The sequence below is a fragment of the Dendrobates tinctorius genome, unplaced genomic scaffold (genome assembly GCF_039654945.1).
Source record: "Dendrobates tinctorius isolate UK_male_01 unplaced genomic scaffold, ASM3965494v1 ptg000030l, whole genome shotgun sequence".
Lineage (NCBI taxonomy): Eukaryota > Metazoa > Chordata > Amphibia > Anura > Dendrobatidae > Dendrobates > Dendrobates tinctorius.
The window spans coordinates 1,878,835-1,898,426 of NW_027361698.1; the positions used below are offsets into that span (position 1 = coordinate 1,878,835).

Consider the following 19,592-nt stretch of genomic DNA (forward strand, 5'->3'; position numbering starts at 1 on the left):
AAATTGTAAAAAAAAGACTCAGACAGAATAAAGTCCTGTGGCTGAAAGAAAGAAATGTATTCATTCATGAATGTTTTAGGAGTATCCTTAATGATATTTTGAGTCTTTATGAACAATATAGATGGATTTTTTGTAATATATGACACCGGAATGTTTAGCAATGTCAGCTGTGATTGGTGTAACACTTGGAGTGTTCTGATTTGTTGACCGCATTAGTCCCTTGTTTATGCATCATACCAAAGTTTTTAAAAGATCCAGTTAGCCATGTGCTTGCTCAGTCCAGCCTAATACCCTGATGAAGCTAGTTCAGCTGGTGAAACATGTCGGGGAGGCCTAGGAGTTGTTATAGTAGCTAGCTAGTGGAGTGTGCATAGACTCCTAATGAGAGTAGTGGTAGTGGCCGCACCAACTCTATGGAATAAATAATATTATATAGGAAATTAGAGATAAATCCAGAGGATCAGATAGTCCACTTATTAATATGCTAGTAGTGGATACTCACTAGCTCAGCAGATTTTAACTTAGTTCTTTAATAGTTTGAATTAAAAGTTATGTTTTACCTTACGGTACGGTAAGGATCTAAAGAGGACCTAGACTGAGGGACTACTGAAGGTCCCAAGTGGTAGATCCTGGTCGTCCATAGCAATAGGACGCAGAGTCGCCAAGTGGGTATAGAGAAACTTGTTGAACTGTCATGTGATGAAGTAGGGCAAAGCAGTGTGCTATATTGGCCCTGGAACAGACTACAGTGGAAGGATGATGTCAGTGAAAAAGCTTCTTGCTGTGTATGAAACCGGCTTAAGACTGTGTACTCGCTATCCTTTGTATAAAACGCTCATCAAGTTCAGTAAAGTTCACATGTTTGAACAGAAATCTCCTTTGCTAATCTGTGGAATTCATAGCCCTGGCCAGTCAATACCATTGGCTACCTGTGGCCTGCATGGGCACAAGGCACTCGCAACACTAACACCCAGCCAGGACCCACAATTGGCTGTAGGATGCCATAGTGAGTGGGAACAGATGCTTGGGCATCTTATACTGACTCAATGTCTTTGTGTGTAATGACATGGCCCCAACTGGAAATACTCAGTTGTCAAATTATACATTTCTAGGAGGAATAACTGAGTAACAACACAAAACAAAGTTATGAACATATGCCTAATACAAGTGAATGGTTTAGCAAAATGCTTTTTTGGGGGTCAAATTTTGTAGCATACTCGTTATTATTCATAGCGTAGTGTGACATATTAGTCAAGATAAAAATAGCAGTGCAACCAGGAGCTCAACAGTTAATTTTATTAGTTATTTTCTATTTTTTTTTTTTTTTTTTAAGTGGTACTTGAAGAATTTACCTAAGTGTTTAATACGTTCTCACAAAATTCATTCATTCATATTCATCTTTAATTGTGAGGGCGACTACTATCCTAACTATATTCTTTGATTTTTTTTTTAATCAAGAGACATCAGGATTTATGTTTGTTTGTTTTCATCTTCTTTTGAAGTCAGCTTTTCTGTTCTAAATGTGACAGGAATAAGACTTCTTCAATCCAATACACATAATTAAATTCAGTTATTTTCTCTCATGAACATTTTGTTCTTTATTTCATTATATCACATTGTTATTAAATGGCACCATATATTAAAGCCAATGAACATGTCTGAATATAAGCTTGGATACATACAAATTATATAAAACGTTAACATTTAACATATATAAAATGTGCTTGCAAATAAAATGCATATAAAACCTTCAAATTATATAATACACAATGCATTCTTTTTGGTGCTTAATATGAAACAAAATAGCAAATGAATGAAATACACAAACTCTATTTAGTCTTAACACATAAATAAAATAGTTCTATACTACTGGCTAGTCATCAGCAAATATTTGCAAAACATTACATAGTATACATTTTCTGATGTGCAGTCAGAATTTTTTCTTTTTGCAATTAATTAATTAAAATATTTCCATGCTCTTGAAGGCTGATATTGACATGAGAGAGTCAAGGAAATAGACATGAAAAATGTATATACATTATATTGCAATTTGAATATGATTTTTGGGTGGTCGGATTTGTGGTTCAGATAATATTTAGATACTATTGTACAAATTCAAATCACATCTTAAGAAAAAATTGGGAAGAGTTCAGCATGAATGAGCACCAACCTATGATTTTACAGAATTTAGAATTTACAAAGTGCCAATATGCATAAGTATATTCTTTGTAGTAATGCTGAAAGGCAGTTGCTAAAATCTGACAGCAATTTCAAACTAAATTGCCTTTAAAAATTCCTTTATGGATGAAACAAGCTAAGTACAGAGTGCACTTAGATTCAATTCATGTCACAGTACTCTGCCAAGGGATATGCACTCTTTTTGGATCAGTCATCACGTTCTTGTTCTACTTAATAGTATCCTTTGCATATTTTATACCTCTTTTTCCTTTTCTGATACTTGGCCATATGAATAAAGAGAAAAACTTTTTAACTGTTGTACAGTTTTCATTTGAAATTACATTAAATTTATTGTGAAAAATCAATGTTCTGTTGGGCAATCAATTACAGTTAAAATTACAACTTTATTTTGAATATTGCAATCAAATTAGCTGTCTCCCCACTGGCAGCCTACATTGTCTAAATTTGTTAAAGCACTGGCATTTTTTAAGTAAAATTTTTTAGTAACGCATCAATTTTGTAAGGAATGTTGGAGCCTGCTCCATTACAGACATACTGTATAGGATAGCCATAAAATGTTGAGCATGATTTATCAAAATTGTGTTATATTAGTTAATTAGCTTCCAGTATTAAAGATGAGCAAATCTGACAAATCTGAATTAAAAAATTGTTCAGGTTTTGTCAGTAAATTCAATTTGCAGAAAAGTTATTCTCTGCAAACTGAATGTTCACTATCATGCTGCACGGTCTCTCTAAACCCCAGAGCATAATAAGCATAAGAGGTAAAAAGATAAAAACAAACCCCTACTCACCTCACCATTCACCCCCCGCTGCTTCCTGCCCACTTTCCATTTCTGTATACCTCTGTTACTCTACATCTCCAACCTGGTGTTCACTCTATGCCAGGACCTCTGGCCGCGACCAAACTCCAGAAGTCACTGAGCATGTGGAGTTTCTTCCATGGCCTGCCCGCAGGCTATGCGGCACTGTATCAAATAGACAGTGGTCAGGGAGCAGCAGGGCCAGATGGAGTGATGAGCAATTAAGATTTTTTTAACCTTTTATCTGTCTTCAACTGTTCAACTCTACTCTACGTGTAACTGACTTTGTTCAGAGCTAATTACAAAAAAAATCAACAATTTCAAGAATACTGATTGTTGTAAAATCCAAGTAGAATTAAATTATGCTCAAATAAATGTGACCTTCTCTATTCAGGGTCAAATTGTATAGGCTGATGATATATGACCTGATATCCCATCATCTGTCATAGAAGGAACTTGTCACAATTGATGCTGTGTGAACCATGGTCGATATGAATATAATACAGTCTCCTTCAATACTAATATGCATGCTATATATGAAAAATGTGGGTTCTAGGTTCCACAAAACCCGGCTGTGTGCTTCCACTTGGGGTCTGCCTGGTATCATGGTTGGAGGCAGGGGAGATTTTTGTCTATGCCTCCAGGGCTCCTGTGTTGGTAATATGCTCTGACTATCTGCTGTGAGGTAATATTGGCTGCAGCAATTTGAATGTCCCAGGGTGTATGTTCATAGAGCTTGGAGTACCATTAATAATATTTGCTAATGGTTCTCTGTGTAAGCATGCGTCTAGCACATTTTGTATGTCTATGACAGTATTTATTTGTAAACAGCATGCATACAGGTATCAGTACTTGAAATATTGAAATATAATAATATATATCTCTATGTAGTGGGACTTCATTAATTAATGAGCATTTGCACTTTCATATTTTGTCTGGGGTTTTAGAACCTTAAATATTGAATTGTATGTGATTATGACCCAATTTTCTTTGTTCACTTTCTAATGTCTGTTTTTGCACAGACTTTTTAATTGTTTTTAACCATGTGCTTGCATGCAATGTTTTCTGGAATTAAAAAAAATATATTTTTGTATTATAAATATTGGTGGTGATCCCTATAGTTGTTGCATATACTTTTTCTTGGTCTGCTTCATAGAAGGAACTTGTCACAATTGATGCTGTGTGAACCATGGTCGATATGAATATAATACTGTCTCCTTCAATACTAATATGCATGCTATATATGAAAAAAATTTCTGAAAATGGGGCTTGGGATGAAGTGATCAGTAGCCCATTCTCATACGCTAGATTGACTCAACTTTCCCTGTACACACAGGAAATTGTCAGTCTAGAAGTATGTGACAGGACCGAAACTAAGTGACCTACGGAAACACCATAGCTCCATACACTGAGTAGTGGCTACTCTTGGGTACCCATTCAGTTCAGCTACTATTATTTTAATTGGTACTCTACTGAGTTTATATTGATGACCTAACCTAAGTTTGGTTACCAATATCTTAATCCTGGACAACTCATTTTACCACCAATATTCTTTTGGGGACATTACCGTATTTTTCGGACTATAAGACGCACCGGACCATAAGACGCACCCCAATTTTCAGAAGGAAAGTAGGGAAAAAAATAATAATGTGTCAAATGGGGGTCCGTCTTACAGTCCGAATTCAGCTTACCCGGGAAGGGATCCGGCACAGGTGGAGAAGTAGTCACAGGGTCATTCAGTGGTCCAGGCTCATGCGGTGGCGGCGGCTCTGTGCTGGGGCAGCTGCGCTGGGGCAGGGGCGGGTGGGCTGTGCTGGGGCAGCTGTGCTGGGGTAGAGGCAGCTGTGCTGGGGCAGGGGCAGCTGTGCTGGGGCAGGTGGGCTCTGCGGTGGTGGCAGCGGGCGGCACTCTGCGGTGCAGTGGTGGCAGCTGGCTGTGCTCCGGTGCAGGGGCGACGGCTCCGCCGGCGTTTCTTCGCAGCCCGGAGGCCCCCCGCACACACCCTTGCTGGGCGCCGCCATGTTGCGGTGGCCTCCGGGAACATGGACGCCGGCAAGATGGCCGCCGGTCTGGGGACGGCGCATGCGCAGCTTCAGATCTCGTGCCGAGATCTCAGGGGACGAGATTCAAATCTCGGCAACGAGATCTCGTCCCCCGAGATCTCGGGACAAGATCTGAAGCTGCGCATGCGCCGTCCCTGGACCGGCGGCCATCTTGCCGGCGTCCATGCTCCCGGAGGCCACCGCAACATGGCGGCGCCCAGCAAGGGTGTGTTCGGGGGGCCTCCGGGCTGCGAAGAAACGCCAGCGGAGCCGCCGCCCCTGCACCAGAGCACAGCCCGCTGCCATCACCGCACCGCGCCGCCCGCTGCCACCACCGCACCGCAGAGCCTCGCCCGCTGTGACCACCACACCAGGTACGTGCATTGCGACCATAAGACGCACCCCCCACTTTCCCCAAAAATTTTGGGGGAAAAAAGTGCGTCTTATGGTCCGAAAAATACGGTATATAGTTCAGAACTGAAATTCTGGATGTTAAGTGTAGTTTTTCCTCCTGTGCCAGAATTTGGGCTGATTTCTCACAGGAAAGATATATATCTTTGTACCGTGTTAGCCAGTACAGTGTGCACGGAAAGTATTCAGACCTCTTTAAATGTCTCACTCTTTGCTTCTTTGCAGCTATTTGGTAAATTCAAAAAAGTTCATTTTTTTCTCATTAATGTACACTCTGCACCCCATCTTGACTGAAAAAAACAGAAATGTAGAAAATTTGCAAATTTATTAAAAAAGAAAAAACAAAATATCACATGGTTATAAGTATTCAGACATTTTGCCAGACACTCATATTTAAGTCACATGATGTCCATTTCCTTGTGATCCTCCTTGAGATGGTTCTACTCCTTCATTGGAGTCCAGCTGTGCTTAATTAAGCAGATAGGACTTGATTTAGAAAGGCACACACCTGTCTATATAAGATATCACAGCTCACAGTGCATGTCAGACCAAATGAGAATCATAAGGTCAAAGGAACTGGCCAAGGAGCTCAGAGACAGAATTGTGGCAGATCTGGCCAAGGTTATAAAAGAATTTCTGCAGTACTCAAGGTTCCTAAGAGCACAGTGGCCTCCATAATCCTTAAATAGAAGAAGTTTGGAACCACCAGAAGTCTTCCTAGACCTGGCAATCCAGCCAAACTGAGCAATCATTGGAGAAGAGCCTCAGTGATTGAAGTAAAGATGGTTCACAGTGACTGAGCTCCACAGATGCAGTAGGGAGATGGTAGAAAGTTCCACAAAGTCAACTATAACTGCAGCCCTCCACCAGTCAGGCCCATAAGGCAGAGTGGCCCAACAGAAACCTCTCCTCAGTGCAAGACATATGAAAGCCCACATAGAGTTTGCTAAAAAAACACATGAAGGACTCCCAGACTTTGAGAAATAAGATTCTCAGGTATGATGAGACGAAGATAGACCTTTTTCGTGATAATTCTAAGTGGTATGTGTGGAAAAAACAGGCACTGCTCATCACCTGTCCAATACAATCCCAACAGTGAAACGAGGTGGTGGCAGCATCATGCTATGGGGGTGTTTTTCAGCTGCAGGGATGACTGGTTGCCATAGAAGGAAACATGAATGCGGACAAGTGCAGAGATATCCTGGCTGAAATCCTCTTCCAAAGTGCTCTGGACCTCAGACTTGGCCAAAGGTTCTCCTTCCAACAAGACAATGACGCTAAGTACACAGCTAAAATAACAAAGGAGTGACTTCGGAACAACTCTGTGACCATTCTTGACTGACCCAGCCAGAGCCCTGGCCTAAACCCAATTGAGCATCTCTGGAGAGATCTGAAAATGTCTGTCCACCAACGTTCACCATCCAACCTGCTGGAACTGGAGAGGATCTGCAAGGAAGAATGGCAGAGGATACCCAAATCTAGCTGTGAAAAACTTGCTGAAAAATTCTCAAGACTCATGGCTGTACTAGCTCAAAAGGGCGCTTCTACTCAATACTGAGCAAAGGGTCTGACTACTTATGACCATGCGATATTTCAGGTTTTTTTTTTATAAATTTGCAAAAATTTCTACATTTCTGTTTTTTTCAGTCACGATGGGGTGCAGAGTGTACATTAATGAGAAAAAAATGAACTTTTTTGAATTTACCAAATGGCTGCAATGAAGCAAAGAGTGAAAAATTTAAAGGAATCGGAATACTTTCCGTACCCAATGTAGATAGAAAAATATTTAGAATTGAAAGTCCTCTGTGGATGATATCTTTTAATGGCTAACTGATAAGATGGTAACAAATTGCAAGCTTTCGAGACTACACAGGTCTCTTCATGAGGCATAGACTAACAAAAAATCTGAAGAATCACATATTTATACATAACACAGCACAGAAATAATGCAATAGATAAGACAAGTGACGTTCAGTGCAGGAATGAATGTGTAGCATGGGTTTATGCATTTTTATGTCAGTTAAGAAATTTGCTCCTCAGATCTTGTGGGGACATCACAACACAGAACCAGACCCCAATCAGAGGACAATAAAATTTTCATACTCCTTATCTATGACCTGTTCCAATATTTATGGCCACAACTGTTTATCCTTCCACCATAATGATAGTTCTGCTTCACGTCACTTGTCTTAACTATTGCATTATTTCTGTGCTGTGTTGTGTATAAATATGTGATTCTTCAGATTTTGTATTAGACTATGCCTGATGAAGAGACTGAGTAGTCTCGAACGCTTGCAATTTGTTTTCAGTTAGCCGTTAAAAAGTATCAACCACTGAGGACTCTCATTTCTAAATATTTTGCTGGTTTCTCATACTTTTTTTAATATTTCATTCTAAAAAAATGGGTGCTTAAAACAAAATATATCATCATTATTGCAAAGTGAAGTATTTTCCAATAAACCTGAAAAGAAACTGAACTGCATTACCAGATGCTGGAGAACAGAAAATGGGGCACTGAGTCTGGTAAAATCCAAAAGGTGATAGGATACCTTACATTTTGATATGATAATAATATGCCATCAATTACCTCTTTAAAAAGTCTTATAAGTCATAAAAAGTCAAAAATGAAAAGGGAAAATCGTAAAACGATCATAACAATGTCATATTCTGAACTGAAGAATTGTTTTATCTAAATAGAAATGAGCATAAGAAAATTAGTGAAATAATTCTCTCAGGTTTACTATATTTTTCTAAGCCTTTTTGTAGAAGGCAGCGTGAAATGCTGAACGGTAACAAGAGTTGTTCTTATTTGAAAGTTTAAGCTTTTTTTCTAAAATTCTTCCATATTGAAGCCATCAAGTGAACATGCATTACTACTATTGAGCATGTATTACTACCGCAATCAAGTGGTTTCTGCGCTTCAGGGTTTTTTTTTCTGTATATAGCCTGCTATATGCTCCTCTGATATGATGGTCTACATTGCACATACTTGCAATTTTGTTTGTTGTGAGATTATTTTTGTGCTTTGCAGATTCTGTACGCAGTTTATCTATTATGTTCACGGGATTATGTATAAATTTGCAATTATTTTTGTGGAGAAGTTTATGATATATATGTGCTATGCTTATTTTGACTTACTTTATGAAGTTTTGCATGCACTTGTAATTACTTGACAACACAGCAGTTTAACATCAAATCTTATCTTTTTCCCGTATCATGAGTGTTTTTCCTGAAATTGATATCTTTTTTATTAAGATTGTAGAATGACATTGCGAATGAATAAAGAATTACTATTTTTGATGATAAACTGAAATAGAGTCTTGATCTACTGTATATGTTAATATACTATTTTATACGGGATATATTTTGATTGGTAAAAAGACTGTCATTACTTGTTGGGCCAATTAAGATGATTAGAATATTGATAACCCAACCTTTCAATAGGGCACCAATATATGAAGAATGGAGATCTAACACCCAGCCCTCCATACTGATGAATGTAAAGAGTCTACAGAACCGGAACGGTACAGCTCCATACAGTATATGATCTTTCTCGGGTGCTGCAGCTTAGTTCTTATTCATTTGAATAGCAGCTGAGCTTCAATAACAGAAACTAGCCATTACACAGTCTGTAAGGGTTCTCGGTGTCGCACTCCGACCGATTTGAAATTGATGACCAATCCTATTGATAGGTAAATAATATCATAAGCTAGGAAAACCCCTTTAAAACACAAAAAAATATATACTTATGAGAATATGAGAGGAAAGGATGCACTTAGATGTGAAAACAGGAGAAATGTGTGCTTAGATGTTGCAAATATATTTTACTATTTTACTTATGGCTTTTGCAAGTGAACAATCCAGACTATACTTTGTAAAAACTTACTTACATATACATAAAATCTCCTCTTCCCTGTAAATTTAATATTTAAGCTCCCTGACCCTTTTAAATTAAGCAATTGCACTAATAACAAGAATAAGAATTGAAAAATGCAATAACTAAATAGTAGCTAAAAAGTGATTTTTGTGTGCATTTAGTATAAGAAAGCTAGTGTAATACTGTTTAAATTAAATTCATCATTAAAAAAAAAAGTTATGTCTAATATTTGTGGCGTTATATTTTATTTTTCAGTCTACAAATGGTATTCAAAAATAATAGTCACAAGGCATGCCATCAAATTCACTATCAATGCACATAACAGCACAAAATAGTACACAAGCCAAGAATATGCCATTATATTCACCAAATGACACTTTATTTGTTTAAAAAGTGAGAATAAGTGACTCACAAGGATCGATTGTCCAAATTGGAACAACAGGCTACTATGCATGAAGTTAACAAAACAATCTGATCTTTACAGTTAAATTTCCTAGTATTAAAGGGAACTAGTCTTGCAGTTTTCCTTATATGATCCGTTGCCACCACCTTATAAACCTTTGTAGCAATGTCCCTACAACCTACTGCCCTGAAAATCTCAAACAATATACTTTATATTTGTTCTGCATTGTATGTTAATGGTCAGCGAGCGGTCTAATGTGCATGTCCTGACTTCTGACCATGTTTACTGCGCTCTCTTGATTGATGTGGATAATGTCTCTTACATTGTCCACACAGCTCCTACAAATATTGCGATTTGGTCTGCCTTGAACCTTCTCATTCGCATATATACTGGTTGGGCAGTGTAGATACTGTATAAATAGTCATTCATGTCAATCAGAAGTGAAGGAGCAGTGATTGCAGAAAAAGAGGGAGCGATGACAATAATCCAAATTCGCTCGTTGGACTGTTAGATACCCATAACGATACAGTGAGGGAGAATGGTAAAAGACATTTTATGAGGCATTTGGGTATCTTGATTTGTAAAAGGTTTTATGGGAGGTTGCAACAGAGGACTAAAAGGTGGTGTCAACAGATTATATAGGACAAACCTGGTGACAAGTTCCCTTTAAACATAATACCCTTATTGGGCATGCTTATTTCAAAAAATTTTTAATTTCAGTATTTAGTAGAGATGAGCGAATATATTTGATTGAAAAATCCTTACACCCACCTTACCCCTCACCTTTCCAGCCCCTCTGCTCCTTACTGTCACTTGTCTGGTCATAGCCATATATTCTTACTATCCATCTGAAATACTCGATGAGCCCCAGGAGGGTGGGGCGCATTAATGGGCATGGTCACGGCGTACATCATGACATCATGACTTTTCTCGTGATTGTGCATTCCAGGCTTCATCAGAGCCAGATATCCCAACCTAATGTGTGAGGCCTGGGGATTTAAGGGTGATGTTGGTGATAAAATAAACAAAAGACCTGACAAGCAGAGGGGCGAGAGAGGTTATCAGTGAGGTGAGTATAAGGATATTTTGAAGATCTAAAATGTATCATGATCTGGGGTCTGTAATGACCCTAAATCATAATCAGAATTATTAAATTCACAGAGAATAACTCGTCTGTGAATCAAATTTGCTGAGAAACTTCACACAAACCGGCAAATTAGAATTTGACTTAATCTTCTCATCTTTAGTATTTATTATCTTACTTATAATTTATGAATAGCAATCAACTGATGTACAAGGTGAACTAATGAAAGTGGAATTTGTTGAGACATCTGTAGAGTTTTTTCGGGAACAACCATTTAAAGTCGATTCACTAGATGTAACTCTTTTTTTGTGACTGTGAGTAGATCTAGTGTTTTCACCATCATTTGGATCAAACACAACGGTCATACTGGATTCCATTCTGGATACTGTGTAGAGACTGCTCTGTCTTGTTGGATGGAACCTGGTGGATTTGAGTTCTAGTTCATCATAACTGGATACTTCGATAAATGGACACCATCGGAATGCTCTTTTGAAGCCAGCACGAAATCTGATAAAAAAATAAAAGCAAAACAGGACATAAAGGGGGAAAAATGTAGATATTACATATATGAATTTTAGAAGACCTGTAATTTTAGGTTGTTTTCAGACATAGAAATTATGATCTCAGTTTAGCATAAGCACATATTGTCTGCGTGTTGCAGCAATAGTATGGACCTAAATGTCTCCCCCCAAAAAATACAACCTGTATCTGCAAACAGTGCATATTGTATAAATTTTAAATATATAAACATATTTTATAATGAACATAAACATACACATTTTTCACAATCAGTTTTAACCCATCAAACTTTCATATCTTCCAACTGTCCCAGATCCTTGCAAAACAGTCCTCAATTTGGGGGTATGTTCCATTTTCCCAAGTGGTTGAGGATATATCCCTACTTCAACTGTTGTTAGGCTAGGTTCACATCGCGTTAGTGCCATCTGTTTAACGTATGCGTTAAACTGATGCGCTAATGCTGATGTCCTTTTTGTCTTTTCTTGACCGATTGCGCTAATGCATAGTAGCATTGCGTTAGCAATAGAGGTCTATGCACAGCGATCGCGTCCGTTTGCTGTGCGTTAGACCTTACACACCCGAAAACGCGGTAGATCACATTCGAAGATGCGTCACAAAGTAACTCATCATCGCTAATGCATGCCGATTTGGACATGCGTTAGGATGCGTTGCCATAATAGATGTCAATAGGTGCCTTAACGGATCCATTACATTGCGTTAGTGCCGCATAGTAACAGATCCGTTAAATCTATGGCACCTAACGCAATGTGAACCCAGCCTTAGAACTGTGTGTTACAGTTGAATACAATTATGGAGCAGGGAATCAGATACCATTTCAGTTTATGTGAGAGAAAGCATTTCCTAAATTGTTGGATCACATGACATTTTCAGGTCACATGATAGGCAGCAGAGACAAGCTGTATCAGAGGAGCAGGACACACAGGCAAGTGAAATGCTTGTGTGGGTATATCATATTATTTTGGATTGACACTGGTGGAGATTGTGAAGGGGCAATATAATGTGTGTGTGGGGGTCTGTGGGGTTTATCATAATGTGAGGGAAACATTGTACTGTTTGTGTGGGTGTGGGGGGCATCATACAGTGTATGGGGCTGTGGAGATACTATTTAGAGGGCTGTGAAGGAAATATACTACATATGGGGGCATTATGATTTGTGGCTGTGAGGGTATAAGATTGTATTGGAACTGGAGAGTATATCATACTATTTGGAGGGCTGCATGGCATTTTATTGTGTGGTGTGCATTGAGGGCATTATACTGTGTGGGGAAATTTGTTGTGAAGACATCTCTCTCTGTTGGGGGATGCACTGTGGGAGCATCATACTGTGTGGGAACCTTTGGGGAAGAGTATCATACTGTGCGTGGGGAAGCTGTGAGGGCATCTTTCTATGTGGGGAACTGTGGGGGTATCATATGATGTGGGGTAATCTACTGTGAGGGCTTCGTAGTGTGTGATGGGTGATGTGGGGGTATCATATTATCTGGGGGAATCTGCCCTGTGGGTATCAAATTGTGTGTGGTGGGTGATGTGAGGGCATCATTCTGTGTGGAAGACTGGGGGAACCGGAAAAGAATACCATACTATGTGGGAGCTCTCTTGGGATTCACTAGGAACAATAATTCTGATAAGGCCTGTGGAGGAAAGACCAGTTCCTCCCACGTCACCAACGTGACGTAACTACACAGGCACAGCTCTCCGGTGCCCCCATTGTCTCTCAGGTCAGTAAGGGAACTGCACCTAGAGCAAATGGCCACCGGGGAGGATGTCCTGTTAACCTCTGGGTATTCTAAGATTTGTAATCAGAGTAAAAGCATCAGCCCAAGATTAATTTTATGGTTTAATTGCCTTAAGGGCGCACTAGATAATTACAGAAATATACAGTAAGCTCTACAATGGAATTACAGTGGATTTACAGTCAGAGTAAAATATAACAATATGGTTACAAGACTTAGAGATATTAAGCTGGAGGTCAATTTACCAGGTTGTAGGTTGCATGTGGGTGTCGAGAGCTCTGCAGTCCACAGGTACAAGAAACTTAGTTGCCGGACAGACCCCAAAGTGCAGGCTGCTGCTCCCCTTGGCAGATCTGTCCCCAGTTCCTTCTTAGATCATCATCATCTGGTTCTTCTGTGAGAGAGTGAGTGTCTCTGCCATGTGCTGCTAGTTCTTAAACATGCCGGGTTCCTCCCCCTGTGTCAGAGGGTGGGCTAATAATCTCCACCCTTTAGCTCCCTGCAGAACTTATTCCCAATATCTAAGAAAGGGGGTAACTTTACAGCATGATCGGATCAGGACACGAGAGGTACCAGTGAATGCGGATTGTTTTGCCTGTCGTGTGGAGAGCAAACATGGCCCCATTGGGTCGCTGTGGATGGCCAATCTCTATATCTCAGGTCCCAGAGCCCTCACCGACTCAGGAGTCGCACTGCCAGATGCGCGATTTCCTCAGGGTCACGCGGATATTTTTTAGGAGTCTATAACTCGAAAGGTGTGCTCATAATCCATGATCCTAGGATGAAGCCGGAGAGGCTGGGAGAGACAATGGATGTGCATTTCTGTGTCTAGTTGACAGGCGTATTCTAATAGATCCCCCCAGGCATCTTCCTGCCCCATGCTGATGTGGCTCCTACTGAAGCTTTGAAGTTCTGTTTTGGGCCTTATCTCACTATCATACTACAAGGCCTTGCTATTCAACATTGGAGCACTAAATCCTGCTTTCTTCAATATGCTTACAGGCCCTGGGGGGTATGAGCAGTTAACTCCTTCATCACACCTCCCTGCTTTAGAGGGCGCATCACATTCCTGTGTTCCCCCATGCGCCCTTCCACACCCTCTCCTTGCTGGGACAACCCATCAGCATTACCATGGTCCCTGCCTCTTTTGTGGCGAATGGTGAAGTGATACTGCTGGAGAGCGAGGCTCCAGCGTAGCAACCTCCCATTCATCCCAGAGACCGGGTGTAACCAGCTGAGGAGGTTGTGGTCTGTTTCCACGGTGAATTGGCGTCCATACAAGTATGGCTGCAGACGCTGCAGGGCCCACACAATTGCCAGACATTCCTTCTCCATCGTGGAATTGGCCACTTCCCTCGGCAGGAGCTTCCGGCTCAGGTACAGAACGGGGTGTTCATGGCCCGTAATGTCGACCTGGCTGAGCACAGCACCGAGGTCGAAGTCGCTCAACCCCGTTGAGGCCTGTGGGACCTCCCAGTAGGCAAACAGCAGGTGTGGGAGATACTGCTCCCAGTCTCTCCCGTGGGAGTCGACCAACATCTTCCGCATCTGCTTTAAGGTGCCATTGAACCGCTCACACAGGCCATTGGTCTGTGGGTGGTGCAGGCTGGCTACCAGATGTTGCACCTGTATCTGCTTACAGAGAGACTCCATCAGCTGCGAAATGAACTGGGTCCCTCAGTCGGTGAGCATTTCCTGGGGGAACCCCACTCTGGAGAAAATCTCCTGTAAGGCAGTGGCCACTTTGTCAGCCCGAATGGACGACAAAGCTACCGCCTCCAGGTACCGGGTGGCATTGTCCACTATCGTTAGTATGAAGCATTTCCTGGAGCGGCTGGGAGTGGACAGAGGTCCAATGAGATCCACAGCCACCCCCGAGAAAGGCTCTTCGATGATGGGCAAAGATACCAGTGGGGCTTTGGGGTGCCGCCCTGCCTTCCCCACCCTCTGACAGGTGTCACAAGAACGTCAGTAGGCAATCACCTCGGTCCTCATTCCCGGCCAGTAGAAATGCTGAGCTAGCCTGGCCCTGGTTTTAGTGATCCCTAGGTGTCTGGCCATGGGAATCTCGTGTACGATCCACAGCAATTCTGCCCTGAACGGATAGGGGACCACTAACTGTCGGTCCTTGGGCCATGCCTCCGGTAAACCCTGCTGGACCGTTACCCGGTATAGCCGTCCCTGGTCCCAGACCAATTGCTCGCGGTCGGACTCCAGGGGAGGATGTGCTGCTTGCTCCTTGAGAGCTTTTAGGCTAGCGTCAGCTTCCAACGCTGCCTGAAATCCCTGACTCGATGTGGCAAGAATTGACGAAACTGCCACATCCTCTCAGGTCCCCGGGCTCTGTCTCCTGGCCGCTGTCTGACTCGGCAGCCACTTGGTCTGAGGGGGGAACCATCGGACCTCCGCGAGGCCCCTTGGGCTCCGGCGCTCCTACTCCTGATAACAGCAGCAACGGCCGCTGAGACCACAGGTAGCGCCTGCTTCCCCTCGGCCCCTGACCAAGTTGCTGGGTCAGGCAGACTTCCCTGGCCTCCTGACATCCCAGATGCGGGGAACCCCTGCCCTGGGGTCTTACCTGGTGGCTCCTCTCCCGGGACGCCCCCTCCCCCCCATGGCCTGTTCCTTTTTCTGCAGAGGCCCTAGACTCAGCAGGCTGGATTCACTGAGGGGCCCTACACTGCCCATAGCAGCCCCTCCCTCCACCTCTGAGCTCTCCCCTGAAGTCTTCTCACCTGTCCTCAGTGTGAGCCCTGTGTGTGTAGTGTCAGTGCATGGCTTCCCATCAGGTTTCACTCCCTCCTCCACTGTTGGAGGCACATTCAACCCATTAACATTAGCATTCACAGTAGAGTTATGACATTCTTGGGGAGCCGGACTTGGGGGTTCAGTGGCCACATACTGAGACACTAGCCAACCCAAATCGGTCCCAAACAACACACTGGCTGGAATATTTGGTGTTACTCCCAACTCCCGCATTCCCCTCCCGGTGCCCCAGTCCAAAAACACCTTGGCAACGGGCAGCGCTGGTTCAATGCCTCCAATTCTGGAGACGGAAAGGGTTTTCCCAGGCATCAAGTCTTGAGGGGACACCACCTCAGGACGTACCAGGGTTCGTTCAGCACCTGTGTCCCGCAGTACCATGACCGCTGAGCGGCCGATAGTGACGGGTTGGTAATTGTCAAGGGACCTCCCACCTCCCCCTCCCACACACAAAACAGTGGACGGTTTCTGGGACAGGGATGGCGCCTTATGGCGCTGGGGACATGCAGCCTTAAAGTGTCCCAGCTGGTTGCAATGATGACAACGTCTGGGTTCTGCTCCTGGCCTGTAGAGGGCAGCAGGGGGGGTACACCCCTTGCACTCTGGGGGCTGGGGGGACAGGGGCAGGACTGGGCTTACCCCCTCTCCAGGTGCTGCTGGCAGGCTTCTTTGGCTCAGATGCCCTGTTGTTGGCATACTCGTCTGCCAGGGCGGCTGTAGCAGAAGACCCCTTTGGTTTCCGGTCACGGAGGAACTGCTGGAGGTCCTCTGGGCAGTTCCACAAGAACTGCTCCGTGACGAACAGTTCCTGGACCTCCTGGCGGGTGGTGAGCTCTAGCCCAAGGTCCAGTGCTCCGCAGCTCTCAGCAGTGCCCGCATGTGGTCGGTCCAGGTGTCCTTTGAGCCCCGCTGCAGGCTCCGGAACTTCCTGCGGTACGACTCCGGGGTGAGGTTGTAGTGCTGGATCAGGGCCGGTTTGATGCTGTTGTAGTCCTGCTCCTCCCCGGCAGGTAAGTCCCCCAAAACTTCCATGGACTTACCCCTCAAATGGGGGTTCAGGTACCTTGCCCACTAATCCAGGGCCAGATAGTGTTGGAGGCAGGTTCTCTCAAAGGCCAGCAGAAAGGAATCCAGGTCTCCATCCTTTTCAAGCAGGGGGAAGTCCTCCGCCCGGACCTTGGAAGTCTTGGTCACCGTTGGGGCTGGAGCGTCCAGTGGGAGCCCGTGCTGAGCCATCTCCAGTTTGCGCCGGTGCTCCGCAGCTTCACGGCGTTCTGCAGCCTGCAGCACACGTTCAGCATGCCCACGCTCTGCTGCTTTCTCTGCCGCTGCTTGCTCACTCTCCGCTGCTTTCTCTGCCACCAACAGGAGTCTGTCATGGGCGGCGTCATTACCAGCCTCAAGCTGTGCCATAGCCGCTTGGAAAAGGGCCTCCGATCTGGACAGGCTGGGGTGTGCAGGTGATGGACAGTCCACTGTGGGACTGAGCACGGGGGTCTGGCTCCTTGGGGAGCCTTGGCTGAGTTCCCCCTCGCCTTCAATGGTATTGTCCTCCACCACCTCCTCATAGACCATAGCATTGGCCTCCCCCTTTGCCTTACTCCTGGTGCCTTCCGCCATCTTGGGAACCTCTGGTTACTGACACAGCTGCAACCCTGACCTCGCACACAACTTATTATATTTGCACTCTGACCGTCTAGTGCTGGGCTGACCTTAAGACCCCTGCAGTGAAAGCTACCGCTGGTAGTCTCTAGTGTCTGGGAGTAGGGGTCCCACGCACACTATTACTCTGATCCCACCGCTGCCACCAATGTGAAAGAAAGACTAGTTCCTCCCACGTCACCAATGTGACGTAACTACACAGGCACAGCTCTCCGGCGCCCCCTTTGTCTCTCAGGTCAGTGAGGGAACTGCACCTAGAGCAAATGGCTGCCGGAGAGGATGTCCTGTTACCCGCTGGGTATTCTAAGATTCGTAATCAGAGTCAAAGCATCAGCCCAAGATTAATTTTATGGTTTAATTGCCTTAATGGCGCACTAGATAATTACAGAAATATACAGTAAGCTCTACAATGGAACTACAGTGGATTTGCAGTCAGAGTAAAATATAACAATAAGGGTACAAGACTTAGAGATATTAAGCTGGAGGTCAATTTACCAGGTTGTAGGTTGCATGTGGGTGCCAGGAGCTCTGCAGTCCACAGGTACAAGAATCTTAGTTGCTGGACAGACCCCAAAGCGCGGGCCGCTGCTCCCCTTGGCAGATCTGTCCCCAGTTCCTTCTTAGATCATCATCGTCTGGTTCTTCTGTGAGAGAGTGAGTGTCTCTGCAATGTGCTGCTAGTTCTTAAACATGCCGGGTTCCTCCCCGTGTCAGAGGGTGGGCTAATAATCTCCACCCTTTAGCTCCCTGCAGAACTTATTCCCAATATCTAAGAAAGGGGGTAACTTTCTACAGCATGATCGGATCAGGACACGAGAGGTACCAGTGAATGCGGATTGTTTTGCCTGTCGTGTGGAGAGCAAACATGGCCCCATTGGGTTGCTGTGGAGGGCCAATCTCTATATCTCAGGTCCCAGAGCCCTCACCGACTCAGGAGTCACACTGCCAGATGCGTGATTTCCTCAGGGTCACACGGATATTTTTTAGGAGTCTATAACTCGAAAGGTGTGCTCATAATCCATGATCCTAGGATGGAGCCGGAGAGGCTGGGAGAGACAATGGATGTGTATTTCTGTGTCTAGCTGACAGGTATATTCTAATTGAGGCCCCCAGGCACCTTCCTGCCCCATGCTGATGTGGCTCCTACTGAAGCTTTGAAGTTCTGTTTTGGGCCTTATCTCATTATCATACTAAAAGCCCTTGCTAGTCAACATTGGAGCACTAAATCCTGCTTTCTTCAATATGCTTACAGGCCCTGGGGGGGTAGGAGCAGTTAACTCCTTCATCACAAGGCCCATATAAGGTTTAAATGTGTTTTCCACTACAGGGACAACCCTCTCTGGGTCCCTATGTTTCTCCACACTAAAATAATAACACTTATACTCACCTGTAGCACTGACACTTGCTCTGCAGGTGCTCACTTGACTTTGTTATGTCACGCTATCCCTGAGGCCAATCAGCGCTGGCTTCACCCTCCCCTCCTCTCCTATGGATGTAATTGGCATCCAGAGGATGTTTGGGGGCAGCAGCAGCTCTCACTTCCTCCACATGTTTTTATTTTTCCCATATGAGGACAGTAAAGCCAGCACTCGATGACTAACAATGTCACGTGAGCACGGGAGAGCCAGTGCTGACACCACTGGAAAAACACCGGCACCAGAGGTTCCGGATTCAGAAAGCATTGTCTGAGAAGTGAAAAACCTCTTTAATTATTTATTGTATATTCCTATACAGAAATATTGTTTCTAGTGAAGCCCAATAGGGTTCTCACAAAGTATAGTATCCCTTTTATGGTCCCTACTGTCCCCCACACAGAATGATGTCCTTATATCACCCACCACACACTGTGATACCCACAGCGTATATTCCCCTACATATTATGATACCCTCACGACCCCTTTAAGATACTGGCTTAGCATAAAATAAAAATTGTTTTGTATATCAAGTTATGTGTCCAACTTTCTTATCTTTCAAAGTTAGAATGAATGCAACTTGTACATGTTTTTAAAATGATACAGTAAAACCATTGTGTACTGAGATTCTTTTATCAAAGTTTAAAAATGTGTTCTGAATAACCT

General features: G+C 43.6%; 1 protein-coding gene and 1 long non-coding RNA gene across 3 annotated transcripts in view; one reads left to right on the top strand and one right to left on the bottom strand.

The window, feature by feature from the left end:
• LOC141086098 (uncharacterized) overlaps positions 1 to 19,592 on the top strand; it is a 187,087-nt gene that overhangs the window by 127,129 nt on the left and 40,366 nt on the right. The gene's annotated exons all lie outside the window — the stretch shown is intronic.
• The window catches only part of TACR3 (tachykinin receptor 3), a 305,238-nt gene continuing 293,922 nt past the window's right edge, over positions 8,277 to 19,592 (bottom strand). The window contains exon 5 of the mRNA XM_073571803.1: positions 8,277 to 11,323. Within this exon, the coding sequence (XP_073427904.1) occupies positions 11,002 to 11,323 (322 nt within the window). The 3' untranslated portion in view covers positions 8,277 to 11,001. The remainder of the gene's footprint in view (positions 11,324 to 19,592) is intronic.